The sequence below is a fragment of the Anolis sagrei genome, chromosome 6 (genome assembly GCF_037176765.1).
Source record: "Anolis sagrei isolate rAnoSag1 chromosome 6, rAnoSag1.mat, whole genome shotgun sequence".
Lineage (NCBI taxonomy): Eukaryota > Metazoa > Chordata > Lepidosauria > Squamata > Dactyloidae > Anolis > Anolis sagrei.
Genome location: NC_090026.1, coordinates 47398613 through 47417811, shown reverse-complemented (window position 1 = coordinate 47417811; position 19199 = coordinate 47398613). Strand labels below are relative to the sequence as shown.

At 43.4% G+C, this 19199-nt stretch overlaps 1 protein-coding gene across 1 annotated transcript in view; it reads right to left on the bottom strand.

Moving 5' to 3' along the window:
* KIF18B (kinesin family member 18B) overlaps window positions 1-18680 on the bottom strand; it is a 49091-nt gene extending 30411 nt beyond the window's left edge. The window contains exons 1-4 of the mRNA XM_060781196.2: window positions 18614-18680; window positions 11722-12058; window positions 4059-4216; window positions 788-892 (exon numbers count right to left, since the gene is read on the bottom strand). Coding sequence (XP_060637179.2) covers window positions 788-892; window positions 4059-4216; window positions 11722-12046 — 588 coding nt within the window. The 5' untranslated portion in view covers window positions 12047-12058; window positions 18614-18680. The remainder of the gene's footprint in view (window positions 1-787; window positions 893-4058; window positions 4217-11721; window positions 12059-18613) is intronic.
* Between the last annotated feature and the right edge of the window lie 519 nt (window positions 18681-19199).

Below are 19199 nucleotides of genomic sequence, written 5' to 3'. Positions count from 1 at the left end.
TTGACCAAGGACCACTTTGAGCAGGGACCACTCTCCAACATCAGTACCCAAAGGTTACGAATCAGTTTTTGGTCAAATTTAGATTGTTTGGTTCAGAAAACTGTATTGGATAGACTACATCAGCTCGTTTTTGATACAGAACATATGTCATCCAGTAGTCGCCATCTGCTCACCCACAGAAAACCATATTTATTAATCTAGAGCTGATGTGGTCTATTCAATGCAATTTTCTGAATCAGCACCCCAAATAACAGTAGGAACAGGCCTAAAAACGAAGACACCAAGGCACCCCCGCTTCCATGTGGTATAAGGAACGTCTCTGCTCAGGGGAAGGGAGGGAGGAGGAGAAGCAGCAGTCAGGAGGCTTATTCTCATGCCTTTTGTGGGTAGTCAGCCTCTCCCCTCCTGACATTCCCATTGCCTTGGCACTTACAAGAGGGTTTCACAAGACCAGTCACTTCCCTTGCAGTGATGGAGTAATAGTGAGGCTGCAGACTATATTTTAGTTCCTGAGGACCACTGGTGGTCCACAGACCACAGGTTGGGAATCACTGCTCTAGTCCCATTTATCTCCTAGTTATACAACCAAACCTTTTAGGTTCAAGGACCAGATCTCTGCCATATTCTGTACATCATGTTGCATAGGCCTAAGACTACAATCAATATTAAGCAGTAGTAATCCTACTTTTCCATGCACGGGGAGTGGCTATTTCTTCTGAAAAATCTCGAAGTCTTTCTTGAAATCCTCCCAGTATTGTCCTCTCTTCAAGCCAATCATCATACCCACCTGATGAAATGAAAGACCTTGCACCACAACCCCTTTCTCTGGGTCTTCCCGGATGGTTAGCGGTCCCTTTGGGTCCAAGAGGTCATGAATTTGTTCATTATACACCTAAAAGAAAAAGTCAGGCTTCAGTTCATTTAGGTCAGCCTCTTGGAATCACTAGTTCTCTGATGCTCCAACACCTGCCTTGTATAGATCTGAGCTTGACAATGTAATTTCCTGGACTAGAACTTCTTGAATTGCCATCCAACTAGCCATTAGACCTGCTAGATGAAGGCTTCCAGGAGTTTTCGTCCAAAAAAGTAACTTTTCAATGTACAAATATATGTCCATTTTATATATCCAAACAACAAAAGCTTTTCTTCCCACTCTTTCAGTCAATCATGTTTTAGATGCCCAGGAAAAAAAACACCAAACAAGGGACACATTCTTTTGTTTTGGGCACTGAGAAAATTGACATATTAATTCAGTATTATAGCGAGTAGGCCTGGGCAATCTGTGGTTCTAAATGGTTCTAAAGCACTTACAAAACTAAAGTTCTGGTGGTGAAAATTTCAGAACTCTAATAAAACTTTCAAAATTTAATTATTATTTCATTATTGGTGATTTTTTAATGACAGAACCAATTAGGAACTGCCATTTATAATGAAATTTTGAGAGTTTTGTTAGAGTTCTGAAATTTTCACCACCAGAACTTTAGAATCATTTAGAACCATGGATTGCCCAGACCTAATAGCGAGCCAGCATCTAAAAAAATTATGGTGGCTTCTTTAGAGGAAAACTAAAGGCAGAATCTCCCCAAAAGGATCAAATTTGGGAGAGCCTTTCTACTTCTGTTCGCACTTACAATTGAAACAATCCAGGATAGTGTTTTTGCAATGCCTACACAATGGAAGTTCACTCCTGTTCAGGTTTGTTAGGTTAAGAATTTAAGATTCTTTTTATTTTGCAATGCTTTCACTTAAGTTGGCAATGGGTACTGGTATGTTTTGCAGACAAGGAGAACGCCCACCAGTGAAAAAGAAATGTGAAACTTGCAATGGCAAGCTTTGGGTGTATCCTACGTAGCAAGCATGTTATGAGTATTATTATGTGACTAGACGTCCCCTGCCATGCGTGGCTGTGGTCCAGTCTAAGTATATGTGTTTTGTGTGTGTGTATATGCATATATGTGGGTGTATATATGTGTGTTTATATACCACATGTATATAACCACATGTATATATGTGGCTTTGCGCATGCGTTGCAATGTATTCTTTGTTTTTGTCTCTTCTGCTGTGTTTTTCCATGTTTTTATGAATGGTAGTCAATTGTTGGCCTGATATGTGTATTGTGTCCACATTTGGTGTCAATTCGTCCAATTGTTTTTTAGTTATATTAATCCTACAAACTAACATTACATTTTTATTTATATAGATTGTATTACTCCACTCGGAGCGAGAAAGGACAGAAGATGTAATCTCTGCAAGTAGGTACATATAAATCTAAACTGCAATTAGTTATGCCACATGGAAGAGTTCACATCTGTAATAATTAGGGCTGTAACATATAACAGTGTAATTAGTTAGCTCAACCAGTTAAAAGGTTTTTACAGCACAATTGAATACATGTCTATTTGAAAGCCTCATTGTGTTCACTGAAGCGTGCGTCTAGGTAAGTGGATATAGGATTGTTGTTTAAAAAATGAAGTATTTGGATGATTATTGGCTAGTGAAAGTATTTTCACTTGTGTTCCCCCAGTCCTCATCACCAAACCAAAGCACAATTTTGCAGCAGTATTTTACATACATTCTCAATGGGTGGGGAGACAAGATTGATCACAATTGAGGATGAATATAAACACATCCATAAGGCTCCTTAAACTGAGTTTGGGCAGTCCAGCTGACTAAAAGGAGGAAAAGATGACTGAGAATAGATCCAATGTATTGTTGAAGGCTTTCATGGCCGGAATCACTGGGTTATTGTAGGTTTTTTCAGGCTATATGGCCATGGTCTAGAGGCATTCTCTCCTGACATTTCGCCTGCATCTATGGCAAGCATCCTCAGAGATAGTGAGGATGCTTGCCATAGATGTAGGCGAAACGTCAGGAGAGAATGCCTCTAGACCATGGCCATATAGCCCGAAAAAACCTACAACAACCCAATAGATCCTATGTTTGACTTGAATCTGTACATATTAAAGGGAATAATAAGAATAACACTATGTAACATGATTTTTTCCCCTGGGTTATAAATGTCAGTGGTTCAATTAAAAAATAGAATAAGTTTATTAAACTGCAAAAACTTTGTTTTTGTGGGACATTCTGTAGAACATTTTGCTATAGTTTTTCAATGAATATATCATAGAGTCTGAACCAATTCAACACAGTTTGTGGCAGCCACAAAAATGGAGTTTCTGGAGTATAATAACTGCTTTCAAAATAAGTACCGCACAATTAAACAGGAAATAACACTTTCAATACAGGAACGGAAAAAAAATTCAAAATTTGTTCCATCTATATAAATTAAAATGTAATGTTTGTTTATGGGATTAACTACTGGATGAATTGCTGCCAAATTTGGACACAATACACCTATCAGGCCAACAAGTGATCATCACTCATAAAAACACTGAAAAACACAGCAGAAGAAGCTTAAAATGCCAAAAAATAAGAAATACATTACAACGCATGTGCAAAACCACACACATATAGACAAACAAAGAACATATACAGAGACTGGGCCACAGCAATGTGTGGCAGGGGACGGCTAGAACTGTAATAAGAACAACAACAATAAAACAATAATTTATTTTTATTCCACCTTTCTCCCCATAGGGGCACAAGGCAGCTAACAATGACATAATACAAAAGTGGGACCACATTGTGAGTGAAGGGCCCACTGTATGGTCACTGTGTGAACAGCAAAATCCTGGGCCGATTAGTCAGATGTTTGAGCAATACATGCATATACACAGCCTAATTTTCCTTCTTCCTTTTCACAAGAAGGAGAAATAACCAGGATATAAGATGTAAACATAGTTTCTTGCTATGCCCAAACCAGGTTAAGTGCTTCAAATCAAGCCAGTTTCAAAACAAGAAGACTTTCTTTCCACCCCAGATCTTGCTTGTTTTGATGTTTACATAGGAAGAGACTCATATACATGGCTCCCTGGCTTATCACAGTTGATTAAACCAAGATTATGAGTTTCCCATGATGTGCAAATTGGATCTTGAGCTGTCCTTCCCCTCCAAGAGAAAGGAAGCTTGTAAGAAAAGAACTGGAAGGGTAGTACCTCCTGATACGAGATGAGCACCTCACAATGCTTCTCCTCCTTCCTGGCCTCAATTTTCTTGTAGAGCTCCCGCATGGTGAGGTACATGATGCCTGGTTCCTTCTCTGAGCCCAACATGGTGTGGGTTTTCCCAGCACCTGTTGCACCATAGGCAAAAACTGTAAAGAGAAGAGTAAGACCCATTGAGTCATTTTCCAAACTCTAGTAATAAAGCTGTGCCTCATCCTACTCTTATGTGCCTTATAGTGCTTTAGGGCCAAGGCCTAAACATATAATAATAATAATAATCATCATCATCATCATCATCATCATCATCATCATCTTTATACCTCGCCACCATCTCCCCAAAGGGGACTTGGGGCGGCTAACATGAGGCCAAACCCTTCTAAAAAACAATACAGAACACAAAATGCAAAATACAAGACAAAATACATCAAAAAAATAATAAATAAAAATAAGAATAAATTACAATAACAAAATACAATAGTAAAAGAGAATATAAAATCAAATAGGATGGGCAGGTCAAATGAACAAGATAAAATGATAAAACCCTGGGTGAGGTAGAAGTAAAATATACAAATAAGGGGGCCCCAAGAAAATGAAACAGTAGGGACTGGCTTTCAGTTTAGAATGGGGAAAGTGTGTCATAGGGGAGCATTATAGCTGGGACAACACAATTAGTGTGGATGGTCACTCTTTAAAGGCACATTGAAAAAGCCAGGTTTTCAGATTTTTCTTAAAGTCTACTAAGGAGGGGGCTTGCCTAATCTCAATAGGTGTTGTTGTTGTTCATTCGTTCAGTCGTCTCCGACTCTTCGTGACCTCATGGACCAGCCCACGCCAGAGCTCCCTGTCGGCCGTTACCACCCCCAGCTCCCTCAAGGTCAGTCCAGTCACTTCAAGGATGCCATCCATCCATCTTGCCCTTGGTCGGCCCCTCTTCCTTTTGCCTTCCACTTTCCCCAGCATAATTGTCTTCTCTAGGCTCTCCTGTCTCCTCATGATGTGGCCAAAGTACTTCAACTTTGTCTCTAGTATCTTTCCCTCCAGTGAGCAGCCGGGCTTTATTTCCTGGAGGATGGACTGGTTGGATCTTCTCGCAGTCCAAGGCACTCTTAGCACTTTCCTCCAACAATCTCAATAGGTAGTGAGTTCCAAAGACGGGGAGCCACAGCAGAGAAGGCTCTCTCCCTCGTTCCCGCCAATCTGGTCTGTGACAGTGGGAGAGGCGAGAGGAGAGCCTCCCTGGAGGAACTGAGAGGTTGTGCTGGTTGGTGGCAGGAGATGTGGTCACGCAGGTAGGCGGGCAAACCGTTCAGGGCTTTAGAGGTGATGACCTGAACCTTGAATTGGGACCGGAAGATGAACGGCAGTCAATGGAGCTCCTTGAACAGGGGGGTTGACCGCTCCCTGTAATTTGCCCCAGTTATTAATCTGGCTGCCGCACGTTGAACCGATTGTAGTTTCCGGGCCGTCTTCAAGGAAAGCCCCACGTAGAGTGCATTGCAATAATCCAATCTAGAGGTAACTAAGGCATGGACCACCGTGGTCAAGTCAGACTTCATGAGGTATGGTTGCAGCTGGCGCATGAGTTTTAATTGTGCGAAGGTCCTCTCAGCCACTGCCGACATCTGAGCATCAAGTGTCAGCGCTGAGTCTAGGAGGACCACCAAGCTGTGGAGCTGTGTTTTCAGGGGGAGAGCAACCCCGTCAAGCACAGGTTGCCACCCAATACCCCAGTCGGACATACGACTGACCTGGAGGACCTCTGTCTTGTCAGGACTGATCTTCAGCCTATTCATCCTCATGCCTACCAACACAGCAGCCAGGCACTGGTTCAGCACCCGAGGGGCTTCCTTGGATTCTGGTGGAAAAGTTGGGTGTCATCTGCGTAGAGATGGCACTGAGCTCCAAAACTCTGGATGACCTCTACCGGCGGTTTCATGTAGATATTAAAAAGCATGAGAGACAGAATGGAACCTTGCGGGACCCCACAGGTCAATGGCCAGGGGTCTGAGCAAGTGTCTCCCAGCTTCACCAACTGAGAACAATCCTCCAGGAAGGACCGGAGCCATAGCAAAAGCGTGCCCCCAAGACCCATCCCGGAGAGTCGGCCCAGAAGAATACCATGATCGATGGTATCAAAAGCCACTGAGATGTCCAGGAGAACCAGCAGGGTCACACTCCCCCTGTCAAGTTCCCTGTGGAGGTCATCCACCAAGGCAACCATAGCCGTCTCGGTACTGTGCCCAGGCCTGAAACCAGACTGCGATCTATCTAGAAAATCGGTGTCATCTAGGAATCCCTGGAGCTGGGAGGTGACCACCCACTCCAGCACCTTGCCCAAGAAAGGAAGGTTGGAGATTGGTCTGTAGTTATTTAGCACAGAAAGGTCAAGGGAGATCTTTTTTAGTAATGGTTTTACCACCACCTGCTTCAAGCAGGACAGGAATTTCCCTTGACTCAACGAAGCGTTTACGATGGAAACAAACCAATCCAGCAACCTATCTCTAGCCAGTTTAACTAGCCAGGATGGACAAGGGTCCAGAGCACAAGCGGTCACCTTCACAGCCTCAAGGACCCTGTACACGTCATCAGGAAGAACAGGGTGAAAAGAATCCCATAAGGTCGAACAGACAGATTCCTTGGTTACCTCATTTGGCATTGCCTACAAGATTACCTGCCCCGTGTGAGCTTACCATCCAGTCCTGGCTGCAAAACTCTGAAAAGTTAACTTTTGGGGTTACGAGCCCTAAATTCCTCCTTGTGGGAGCCATTTTTGAGAAGCTGGGGTGGGATAGTTTATCTCTGTACCTCCATACTGCCATCCCACTGTGTTAATATGATTTCAAGGGAAGGATCCCTTGGCAACAAAGCAACAAAATGCAAAATTAGTTTCAGAAAGTGATGTTTGATAGGGCAAATGGTAGAAGGAGTTAAACGTCTAATGTCTCTCATCCTCCACAGCCTAAGCAGCTGATCTCCATTCCCTGTGGCGGCTATTTACAAAACAAATAATGTCCACATTAGTTGCATTTGCACACATAAATGTCAGCTCTAGTTTGGATTTCAATAACAGTACATAACCTCCTGTAGCACTGCTTTTGTTTTAGATATTTGGCATTTCAGATACTTACATAAGGACCACTGTTTTTGGGAAGTCTTTTGGTTTTGTAAAGGTTTGCCAGGTTCGATTTTGTTTGATACGTTTCTGATCACTTTGTGGTCATATGTCACAGTTACAAAGGGACATGGTTACATGTCATGATTTCATTTGTGGCTTTTAGTGCACTGGGAAGCATGTGTTCCTTGGGCACTCAAGTAAGCACAGGGTAACTGGTATATTAGTATACTTCAAGTCTTAGAGCAAGGTACAAGGGAATGTTCACAAATATATGGTATCTGAAGCAGTTCAAATTAAAGAGAATTATAAAGGGAGGAGGTCAACTTGGTATGCTAGTTTGAGCATTGGACTACAATTCTGGAAACCAGGGTTCAGACATCTACATGAAACTGCTGGGTGAGCCCATCCGGAGTTTTGGAGTTTGGTATCATCTGTACGCAGATGACACACAACTCTACTACTCTTTTTCACCGAAATCCAAGGAAGTTTCCCGGATCCTGGACCAATGTCTGGCAGCTGTGACAGGCTGGATGAGGGTTAACAAACTGAAGCTAAATCCAGACAAGAGAGAGGTCCTCCTTGTCAGTCATGATGCCGATTGGGATATAGGGTGGCAAGCTGTGCTTGATGGAATTACACTCCCCCTGAGGACACAGGTCCACAGTTTGGGGGTCCTTCTGGACTCAGCGCTGACCCTAGAGCCCCAGGTGTTGGCAGTGGCTGGTAGGACTTGTGCACCAATTCCACCCGTACCTCGAGAAGCCGGATCTGGCCATGGTGGTCCATGCTTTAGTTACATCTCATATGGATTACTGCAATGCATTCTACATGGGACTGCCTTTGAAAATGGCTTGGAAATTACAATCAGTACAAAGATCGGCAGCCAGTTTCTTCACAGGAGCAAGCTATAGAGAGCATACTAAGTCCCTATTAAATCAGCTCCACTGGCTGCCTATAAGTTTTTGGTCCCAACTCAAAGAGCAGGTCATGACCTACAAAGCCCCATACGGTTCGGGTCCAGCCTTATTTATGAGACTATGTCTCCCCCTATGAACCTGCATGGGCTCCAAGATCTGCTGGAGAGGCTCTCAGTCCCACCTCCATCGCAAGCATGGTTGCTGGGGACAACGGAGAGGGCCTTCTTGATTGTGGCTCCCTGGCTCTGGAACGCCCTCCTTGGGGAGATCAGGCAAGCCCCATACTTGAAACTTTTTGGACAGAACTGAAGACTCGGCTTTTCAAACAGGCCTTCGATAATGGCTAATAGAACATCCAACAATTGAAGGACCTAACATGGTTGAAGTTTATCCTAGTGTTGATATTAATTGACTTGTGGCTGGGTATTCCAAATGGGTTTGTATACTATGGTTTTAACTTTTAACCTTTATTTATTTATTTATTTATTTATTTACTTCACTTTTAGCCCGCCCATATCAGCCCGAAGGCATCTCAGGGCAGTGTACAAATCGGCACAGTTAGATGTCATATAAAAATACATACATCGGATAAAATCTTTTTAAAAACCACATTACAATACATTTAAAATCATAACAGCAATAACAATAAAATTATAAAAACTATGTCTTCTTGTTCAAATCCTCAAACGTTCCATCGTCTTTCCTGTTCCTAACCTTTGTTATGTTTATTGTTTTCTTATTTTGATTTGACATGGTATATCTTGTATTATTAAGTTATTGTTGTTTTTTTATGTCTTATGTTGTCCTGGTTGTATTGCTGCTATTTCGTAAGCTGGCATGAGTCCCTCTTGGGAGATGGGGTAGGATATAAATAAAGTTATTATTCTTATTCTTATTATTATTATTATTATTATTGGATTACTGCAATGTAATCAATTATTATTATTATTATTATTATTATTATTATTATTATTATTGGATTACTGCAATGCACTCTACGTGGGGCTGCCCTTGAAAACGGCCCGGAAATTTCAGATGATCCAACAGGCGGCAGCCAGGGAGCGGTCATCCCTCCTGTTCAAGGAGCTCCACTGGTTGCCCAATTCAAGGTGCAGGTTCTTACCTACAAAGCCCTGAACTTGCGTGACTGCATCTCTGTATACGAACCCACACGATCCCTTCGATCATATGGAGAGGCCCTGCTCTCGATCCCACCAGCATCGCAGGTGCGATTGGTGGGGACGAGAGGGAGGGCCTTTTCGGTGGTGGCCCCTCGACTCTGGAACTCACTCCCTAAAGACATCAGACAGGTTCCAACTCTGGCAGTCTTCAGGAGGAGCTTGAAGACGTGGCTGTTCCAGTGTGCCTTCCCGGAATAATGATCCCATAGCACTTTGTTCTCCAAAGCACTTTATATTTCTTTAGGTCTGCTCATATGCCCTTCCACAAACACCAGTATCACCTTTCGTCCATGTCCCAGCATTATTTCCAATTTTAACTCTATATTTGGCCTTCCCATTGTTTTTAATTGTGTGTTGTCTTATTGATAATGTTGTGTATTTTATTGTCTATGTTTTTTAATTGCTTGTATTGTTGTGATTATTGCTTGTATTGTTGTGTTTGGGCTCGGCCTCATGTAAGCTGCACCGAGTCCCTTGGGGAGATGGTAGCGGGGTACAAATAAAGTGTTGTTATTATTATTATTATTATTATTATTATTATTATTAATGTTGTTATTGTTATTATTATTCAATGAACAAATGTTGCCAAGAAAACCTCATGATAGTTTTGTGTCAGGATCAGAAAATCAACAACAACAACAACAAAATAAAGGAAGGGTTATAAAATCACACATTTCCCTTTCACATGTTCTTAACAAACTGGCTTGTCTGTTGGTAGCAAAAAAACCACCCCTTTTTTCACTTTAGGGAGTTTCTTTCAAACGGTGTGTAGAGAATTTTTCTCTGTATGGGACTAGTTCAATGTCTACTTCATAATCACTATGGCTGTAATCCACTTCACATGTACAGTATGAGTTAAATCTCAGTAAATATGCAGACAATTGTACTACAAGTGGGTGAAACCTCAGGGTCAAACTGTAAGTATGAACAACCAGCTTCAACTACTTGAAAGTCATCCTTCCACTCACACATCTGATGCTGAATATTAAAATGAGAAGAGGCAGAGCCATTAGAAAGGAAGGTTATTTGGACCAGAGATAGAGCGCAAGTGTGACGCACATCTTGCCCTCTCAGTCTAGAAATATTCCATGTGATCCAAGTCCATACACTCTCCTAATGAGTCCTTCCAAAATTAAACTGAAGTGGGGAGAGAGCGCCATTTAAAAATGCTTGTCAATTAGTACAGGGACCATAGAAAGGTGGGAACAAAGCAGTGTCCTGTTTTAGTTTATGAAATTTTACAATTTTTGCAAACTACAAGACAGGAGATTCCATCTGAACATTAGGAAGAACTTCCTGACTGTGAGAGATGTTCAGCAGTGGAACTCTCTGCCTCAGACTGTGGTGGAGGCTCCTTCTTTGGAAGCTTTTAAGCAGAGGCTGGATGGCCATCTGTCAGGGTGCTTGGAATGCAATTTTCCTGCTTCTTAGCAGGGGGTTGGACTGGATGGCCCATGAGGTCTCTTCCAACTTTATGATTCTAATTCAGTACACAGGTGTCAACAACAGAGTATAATTCTAGTCTTTTTCTTAACCACAAGGTAGTTCTCCCCAACCTCTGCTGTGTCAGCTCCACTGGCTGCCGGTTCAGTTCCGAGCCCAATTCAAGGTGCTGGTCTTGACCTATAAAACCCTGTACGGTTCCGGTCCAGCGTATCTGTCCGAACGTATCTCCCTCTACGTCCCACCACGGAATTTAAGATCATCTGAGGGGGCCCTGCTCTCGACTCCACCGCTTTCTCAAGCAAGGCTGGTGGGGACGAGGAGCAGGGCCTTCTCAGTGGTGGCCCCCCACCTGTGGAACTCACTCCCAGTGGATATCAGGGCATCGACATCACTCCTGTCCTTTAGGAGAAAGACAAAGACGTGGTTGTGGGACCAGGCCTTCGGGCAGTCTGCTAACTAGATAGGACAACCAGGCAATTAGGACCGGCAGGACTGATATATGTGGACTGATAAATGTGGAAGAAAACTCTGAACCATGAGATAGCGAACACTGACTGGCAAGAAGGAAGAAGTGGTTGTATCGGTTTGTATGAAATTTTACTGGTTTTATTGGTTTTAACGGTTTTAGATGCAATGTATTGTTGTTGTTGTTGTTTGCTAATTTGTTATTTTGTTTTATTGCTTATTATTGTGTATTATGTATGCTATGGGCATCGAATTGTGCCTTGGATGTGTAAGCCGCCCTGAGTCCCCTTCGGGGTGAGAAGGGCGGGGTAAAAGTAAACCAAATAAATAAATAAATAAATAAACCTGGCACTTCAGAAGCACCTGACCATCACCTCTAGTAAGCATAAACTGTATTATCAGGAAATGTCGGGCATTACAGTCCACTACATTTTGAAAATTGCCATACAGTGACAGGTAATCATATCACCTGTGACATTATAAACCCCCACCACCAATGCTACCATCACCAAGCCCAGTTCCCATCTTACCAGAGCAGTTGTACCCATTCAGGACACTGTCCAGGATGCCTTTGGTCGTATTCTCAAACACTTCTGCTTGGGTAGAGCTCTCTCCAAACACCCGGTCAAAAGCAAAGGTCAGATTCTTGCCCTTCCTTTTTGAGGCAGAGTCCTGGGCTTGGAAACTCACAGGGAAGCCAGACAGGTTGGACTCTTCCGGGTCAAACACTAGCATGCTGTTACCAGCCACCTGCACCACACTTTGGCGATTTGCTTCCTGCTCCCGCGGGGTCTGTGGACGTACCCGCACCACTACCATCACGCTGCCTTCTTCGGCAGGCGGTGCAGGCACCATCGTTACAGGGTCCTGTGTCAAAGGGAAAATGGGAAGACATCAACATATACAAATGTAGAGTCAAATCCTCCTAGATCTCAATACATTCGTAGAGCAATTTTGAAAGAGTTCTCTGGAAAACAAAAATCGCAAGTAAAATTTGCCTAAGTGAAGAAAAAATGATAAGTAGGAGATTCTCATATGCCATACGATATAATTTGGGGGGAAAGTGAAACTCCAACAAGTGAAAAAATATTTATGATAGAAAAATTACTAATAGTTCTTGTATTACAGTTTACAGTAAACCACCGGCTCATCCTGAGAAAAATGTATAATATCACAAAGGATTACCACCTCACCCGCCTCATAGGAAAGCTACAAAACAGGAGCTTTTTTGTTGAGTTCCAAGATCAAAGAAGTAGGTGATAAAACAGAAGAATGGCCTGCTCCAGGGGAGTGTGCTTGCTCCATCAATGTTCAACATTTACACAAATAATCAGCCACTGCCAGAAGGGACAGAGAGTTTCATCTATGCTGATGATCGTGCCATTACCGCTCAAGCAGGGAGCTTTGAGAAGGTTGAACAAAAGCTCTCCAAAGCTCTTGGTCAGTGTTTTTGGCCTTTAACTCCCAGAAATCCTAACAGCTGGTAAACTGGCTGGGATTTCTGGGAGTTGTAGGCCAAAAACATCTGGGGACCCAGGTTGAGAACCACTGCTCTAGGTGCTCTTACTGCCTATTACAGGGAAAACCAGCTGATCCCTAATCCATCTAAAACACAGACATGTGTTTTTCATCTTAAGAACAGACTATCATCCCAAGCTCTGAGGATTCCCTGGGAAGGAATCCCACTGGAGCATTGCAGCACACCCAAAAACCTGGCAGTTACCCTGGACCGTGCTCTGACCTATAAGAAGCACTGCCTGAATATCAAGCAAAAGGTGGGTGCTAGAAATAATATCATATGAAAGCTGACTGGCACAACCTGGGGATCACAACCAGACACAGTGAAGACATCTGCCCTTGCGCTTTGCTACTCTGCTGCTCAGTATGCATGCCCAGTGTGGAACACATCTCACCACACTAAAACAGTGGATGAGGCTCTTAATAAGACATGCCGTATTATCACGGGGTGTCTGCGCCCTACACCACTGGAGAAATTACAGTGTTTAGCCGGTATTGCACCACCTGACTTCCGCCGGGGAGTAGCAACCAATAGTGAAAGGACCAAGGCAGTGACATCTCCAGCTCATCCCCTCGTTGGGTATCAGCCAGCACGCCAATGACTTAAATCAAGAAATAGTTTTCTAAGATCTACAGAGACACTTGCTGGAACACCTCAGCAAGCGAGAGTCCAAAAGTGGCAGGCTCAAACCCAGAACCTCAATCAATAGCTGATACCAAATGAGAGACTTCCTCCTGGGTGACTTGGAAGGCGCTGAATAGACTGCGCACTGGCACCACGGGATGCAGAGCCCACCTTAAGAAATGGGGCCACAAAGTGGAATCCACAACATGCAAGTGCGGAGAAGAGCAAACCACAGACCACTTGCTGCAATGCAACGTGAGCCCTGCTACATGCACAATGGAGTACCTTCTTATAGTAACACCAGAGGCACTCCAAGTGACCAGCTACTGGTCAAACGACATTTAATAGAATACCAAGCCTGCAAACTTTGTGTTTTCTTTGATTGTTTGTTTTTAATGCAAAACAACTGTTATGGTTCGCTCCCGACACGATAAATAAAATTCTTGTATTAAACAAATAACTATGTAGCTCTCCCCTGAGTTTTTCCAATGTCTCTACCATCTTCTTGCAGTTCAGGGCCCAAAGCTCAAGGCAGGACAATAAATTTATCTTCGTATTCAATGCTGCTAAGGGAACAAATTTACAGCTGTCTTCAGCCACAAGGGATTAAGGGCCAAAGACATTCCCTGATTGATTGTATGGGCTAATCAATGCATTCATTTGTAGCAAGATTATAAATGTGGGTTTTAATAAAAGCTGTCCTCTCGGGAAAGAGCAATCGCTTCTGAAACCTTGTAGTAAGGCAGCCACTGTCTACCTTTACTATTCAGAACATGCTTGCACAGCTGTTTCCTAAAGGACCCTTTTTTCCATTCCTTTTCTCTGACATGTGGCTGGAATTGTTTAGAAGTCTTCCCAAATGGAAGAAAACATGCCATCCTCTGTTGGCGAACATGTGGTGCTTCAAAAATGTAGTGTCAATTTGGAATCAATCAATCCTGCAGTTTGGAGAATCCAAAATTTTGGAATTCCTCCCCAAGGGACAGATTAAAATTCAATCGAAAGCATTGCAACTTACAATTTTCATCAGAAACTTTCCTTTGAAATTAAATGCATCTGTCATTATGGCTAAACTTGAATCTGTTGTGTATCGGTGTTTTGCATGAAAAAGTAGCATTTCTTGAAATACAGCAATAGAATTTAAGAAACTGGTACACTTCAGTGAGCCTAAGTGCCCTTCACACAGCCACATAACCCAGAATATCAAGACAGATAATCCACAATATCCGCTTTGAACTGGATTATCTAAGTCCACGCTGCCATATAATAAAGTTCAGTGTGGATATTATACAACTGTGTGGAAGGAGTCATAGTTAAGATTGACTACATGTATGGACAGGGGCGGCTCATCCATTAAGCAAAGTAAGCGGTCGCAGTACACTTTTTTTTGCCAGGGGCGCAGAGGCACCTCTGTAAATGCCCCTTAACTGCCACTTGAGGAGCGCCCCCTCAGCTTACAGCAGCCCTAGCAGTCCGGGGGGAGCCTCGGCTTCCTTGCCTCGCTGCCGGGCAATCCTCTTCCCAAAGGGGCCGGGCCTAGAGCCTCGCCTAGCCCCTCTAGTTCCTGCTCCACCAGGCCAACGGGTGCGCACGCGGAGCTGGTGCTCAATCGTTCTCTGCGTTCGATCCCTTCCCCATGACCGGCTCCCTTTCCCGAGCCCCCGGCGCTCCACCCACCTCGCGCTCCTCTCATTTCCCCAATCTGCGGGTGAGCCAAGGGGCGGAGCTACCACGCCGCACTTGCTCCCTTGCCTGGCCCGGTTCGGGTCCAGAGACGTGCCTGAAGACCCCGGCGTGCGCACCAAAAGTCGCCTCTTCTCCTGACTTTCTCCTCAGCCATTGGGACCAAGAGAGAGAGAGAGAGCCCCTCCAGCTGGAGGTATCTCCCACCTCCACTCCCTCCTTTGTTTTTGCACCTACCTTCAGGAAAGGCGGAGAGGGGGGAGGGGTGCTGCTTGACCTCCCCCCAGGGGTGGCTCAACCCATTACGCAAAGCAAGCATTTGCAGTATAGTTGATTTTGCCCAGGGGCGCTCTTGAGGTGCTCTTGGGGGAAAATAGACCTTGACATATGTGAGTTGTAGTTACTGGGATGTATAGTTCACCTACAATCAAAGAGCATTCTGAACTCCACCAATGATGGAATTGAACCAAATATGGCACACAGAACTCCCACGACGAACAGAAAATATATATCAATGATTGGTTGGGGGGGGGGGGGCGCGCTAAAATACTGTTTGCTTACTATTGAAAATTACCTAGGGCCGCCTCTGTGTATGGACAACACTGCAAGACACTATTAAGCTAAAACAGGAGGGAAAGTCTCTGAACTCCTCCCAGGCCTTCTATAGTTTCATATTATCAGAGCAGATCATCCACATTGAGTCTACACTGTGTCATAAGAAATTCAATGTGAAATGTGAATTTAAAATGATGTGTGGGAATGAATGGAAGAATGGAAGGTGAATGTATGGATGGAGCTAATAATTTTGGAGACACCAGTATAATATTAAGGCCTGCAATGGCTAACTACCTGCTTGCTGGACTATAATTAAAAGTTGCTAATTAGAGCTGAAAAGTAAACTCTGATAAGAATTGGGACAGTGATAAGAGAAATGTTTACAATGTTAAGAAGGAAGTCAACATAAGATCAACACCAATCAAGAAGAATCAACATCTGGCCAGGAAACTGAGATGGATCCAGGATGGAAGACGTCTATCATTATTATTGAAAAGTCATTCATAATATATAATCCAGTTCAAAGCAGAAACCTGGATTATATGGCAGTGTAGATCCATTCTAAACTTGCAGGTTTTGTGTGATAATAACCTTATTTGAAAGCAACATCAATGTGGCCTAAGGGAAGTGTTTACAAGCCTCCCTGTCTGTCCTCATGTATCAGTGCAATTGATTTGGAAAGGGAGGGGGAATCAATTTGCTTTCAAAAGACAAAAATCTTTGTGTAGTCAACTAGAGGCAATCACCATTAGCCAGTAGCTGGTAACAAACAATGCACAGAAATAATGATTATATTTTTACTTTTAGTTGTTTTGGGGATTGACATGTTCTTATTAACTTCAATTAGATTAAAGATGTATATATGTGTGTATGAGAGAGGATAATTATGACACTGGCATTACAGTTTTTCTACAAAGAGCTCAGAGTTGCTATAGCTGAGATCCATTAAAGGTCTGTACCTCTCATGTGTTTCAAGCTTGTTTCATAAGGTCCAGTCACATCAAGCTTCACTGGGTGATGTTACGTGCAATGAAATATGTCAGGATAGTACAATAATGTATATTAATTTTAAATGCTTACAATGTTTTATATGTTTGACTGCTGTTTGGTTTTGAATTGTATTTTTAACATGTTGTAAGCCGCTTTGGGTCCCCACTGTGGGAGAAAAGCGGCATATAAATAAAGATTTATTATCGTCGTCGTCATCATCATCATCATCAGGCTCAGGCCCTTTCTACACTTCCATGTTCTGTAAAAACACGCATCTTTCTGCTAACATCATATATAGCTAGAGGTAAAGATTTCCCCTTGACATTAAGTGCTGGTGTTGACCTACAAAATCCTAAACGGTTCTGGCCCAGTTTACCTGTCCGAACGGATTCTCCCCTATGAACCATCAAGGTTGTTAAGATCTTCTGGAGGGGCCCTGCTCTCGGTCCCACCACATTCTCAATCGCGTCTGGTGGGGACGAGAAACAGGGCCTTCTCGGTGGTGGCCCCTCGGCTGTGGAACTCTATCCCGATAGAGATTAGATCTGCCCCTTCCCTCCTGATCTTCAGAAAGCTAGTGAAATCCTGGCTCTGGGACATAGCATTCTCAGAATGATTGGTGAGTTCAGCAATAACCTAATAACTACTGACCACACTGGCGGATTGAGATGAACGTGATTTTATCTTGGCGATTTGGCTTTATGTATTTATTTTGTTTGTATTTTAACTTATTATGATATTATTATGTTTTTAGTTGTATTTGTGTATTGATTTTCTGCTGTTAGCCAGCCTGAGTCCCTCTGCAGAGGTTAAGAAGACCGGGGTATAAAAGTTTTAAATAAATAAAATAAATAAATAGTCGTGTCCGACTCTGGGGGATGGTGCTCTTCTCCATTTCTAAGCCTAAGAGCCGGCGTTGTCCATAGACGCCTCCTAGGTCATTTGGCTGGCATGGCTGCATGGAGTGCTGTTACCTTTCTGCTGGAGCAATACCTATTGATCTACTCACATTTGCATATTTTTGAACTGCTAGGTTGGCAGAAGCTGGGCAAAACAACGGGAGCTCACCCTGCTCCCTGGATTCGAACCACCGATCTTTCGGTCAGCAAGTTCAGCAGCTCTGCGGTTTAACCTGTCGCACCACTGGGGGCTCCTAAACATCATACATACTCCCCAACATTTTTGCATACGACAGTCTGGAGCTATGAGGCAAAGCATCACTGGAAGCCATAAGATGGGAGGATGGTGCAGGGAGCATTAGAATACATTCAACTGTCCCAATAGGAAAGGGACTTTGGTTCCTTCTACACTGTGATATAAAATCCAAATATAGTACAATATAGTAATATATAATACTGATATTTTACTATGCTAATAATATAATATATATCTTGTAAGCCGCTCTGAGTCCCCTTTGGGGTGAGAAGGGCGGCATATAAATGTCATAAATAATAAATAATACCATATATTCCAGTTCAAGGCAGAAAATGTGAGGTTTTATTCAGCTGTGTGGAAGGAGCCTAAGATGATGCTTTGGGTTAGTAAAATCCCACATTTCAACTGGAATATATGGCAGTGTGGACTCAGATAACCCAGTTCAAAGCAGATATTGTGGGATTTTCTGCCTTGATATTCTGGGATATAGGGCTGTGTGGAAGGGCCCTGAGCTTAGCTGACAGCAGGAAAGCACCATTCTGGACATTTGGGTCCACACTATAGAATTAGTACAGCCTGACACCATTTTAACTGCCATGACTCAATGCTACAGAATCATGGGAATTGTAGTTTTACAAGGTCTTTAGCCTTCTTTGTCAAAGAATGGTGGTGCCTCATTAAACTACACATCCTAAGATTCCATAGCATTGAGGCATGGCAGTTAAAGTGCTATCAAACCGCGTTGATTCCACAGTGTAGATGCACCCTTGTCCACACTGCTTCCACTGGAAGAGTCTCCTTCCATTGCCAGGTTTATAAAAGGAGATCCTGAAGGATCTTCTGTCCCCATAACAAAGGCATGAACAACAATATCACACACACACACACACACTTACCGCAATCCCTCACACGATTCAGTTTTCTCCCCCGCTCCAGTTCAAATCTTTACTCGCCCATTTCCGATTGGTCGGTTCGTCTTCCACAAGCCCCGCCCCGTTTCCTCTAATCCAATGGTTCCTAACATTTGCGTCTTCACCCGCTTTGGACTTCATTTCCCAGAAGTGCTACCCGGCGGAAGCAATGCCAAAGGATTCTGGGAGTTGAAGTTCAAAATCATTGGAAGAGCCTAACGTTGCGAATCTCTGTTCTAATAAGTCATTAGCCCCAACAGTTCAGCAAGTCTTAACAGTTCAGTGGAAGGAGGGGGGCATTGAAATTGATTTACTGCAGGGGTTTGTGGAATGGGTCTTGATTTTGGGAGTTGTAGTGCACCTGCATCCAGGCATACTGTGACCCCCACCAACAATGGACCAGGACCACATTTGGCATAGAGAAACCCCATGACCATCTCAAGATACTGGAGACCTTTGGGGGACATTGACCTTGATTTATGGGAGTTATAGTTCATCTGCATCCAACAAACTGTGACCCCCACTGACCATGGACCGGGACCCCACTTGGCACAGAGAAGCCCCATGACCA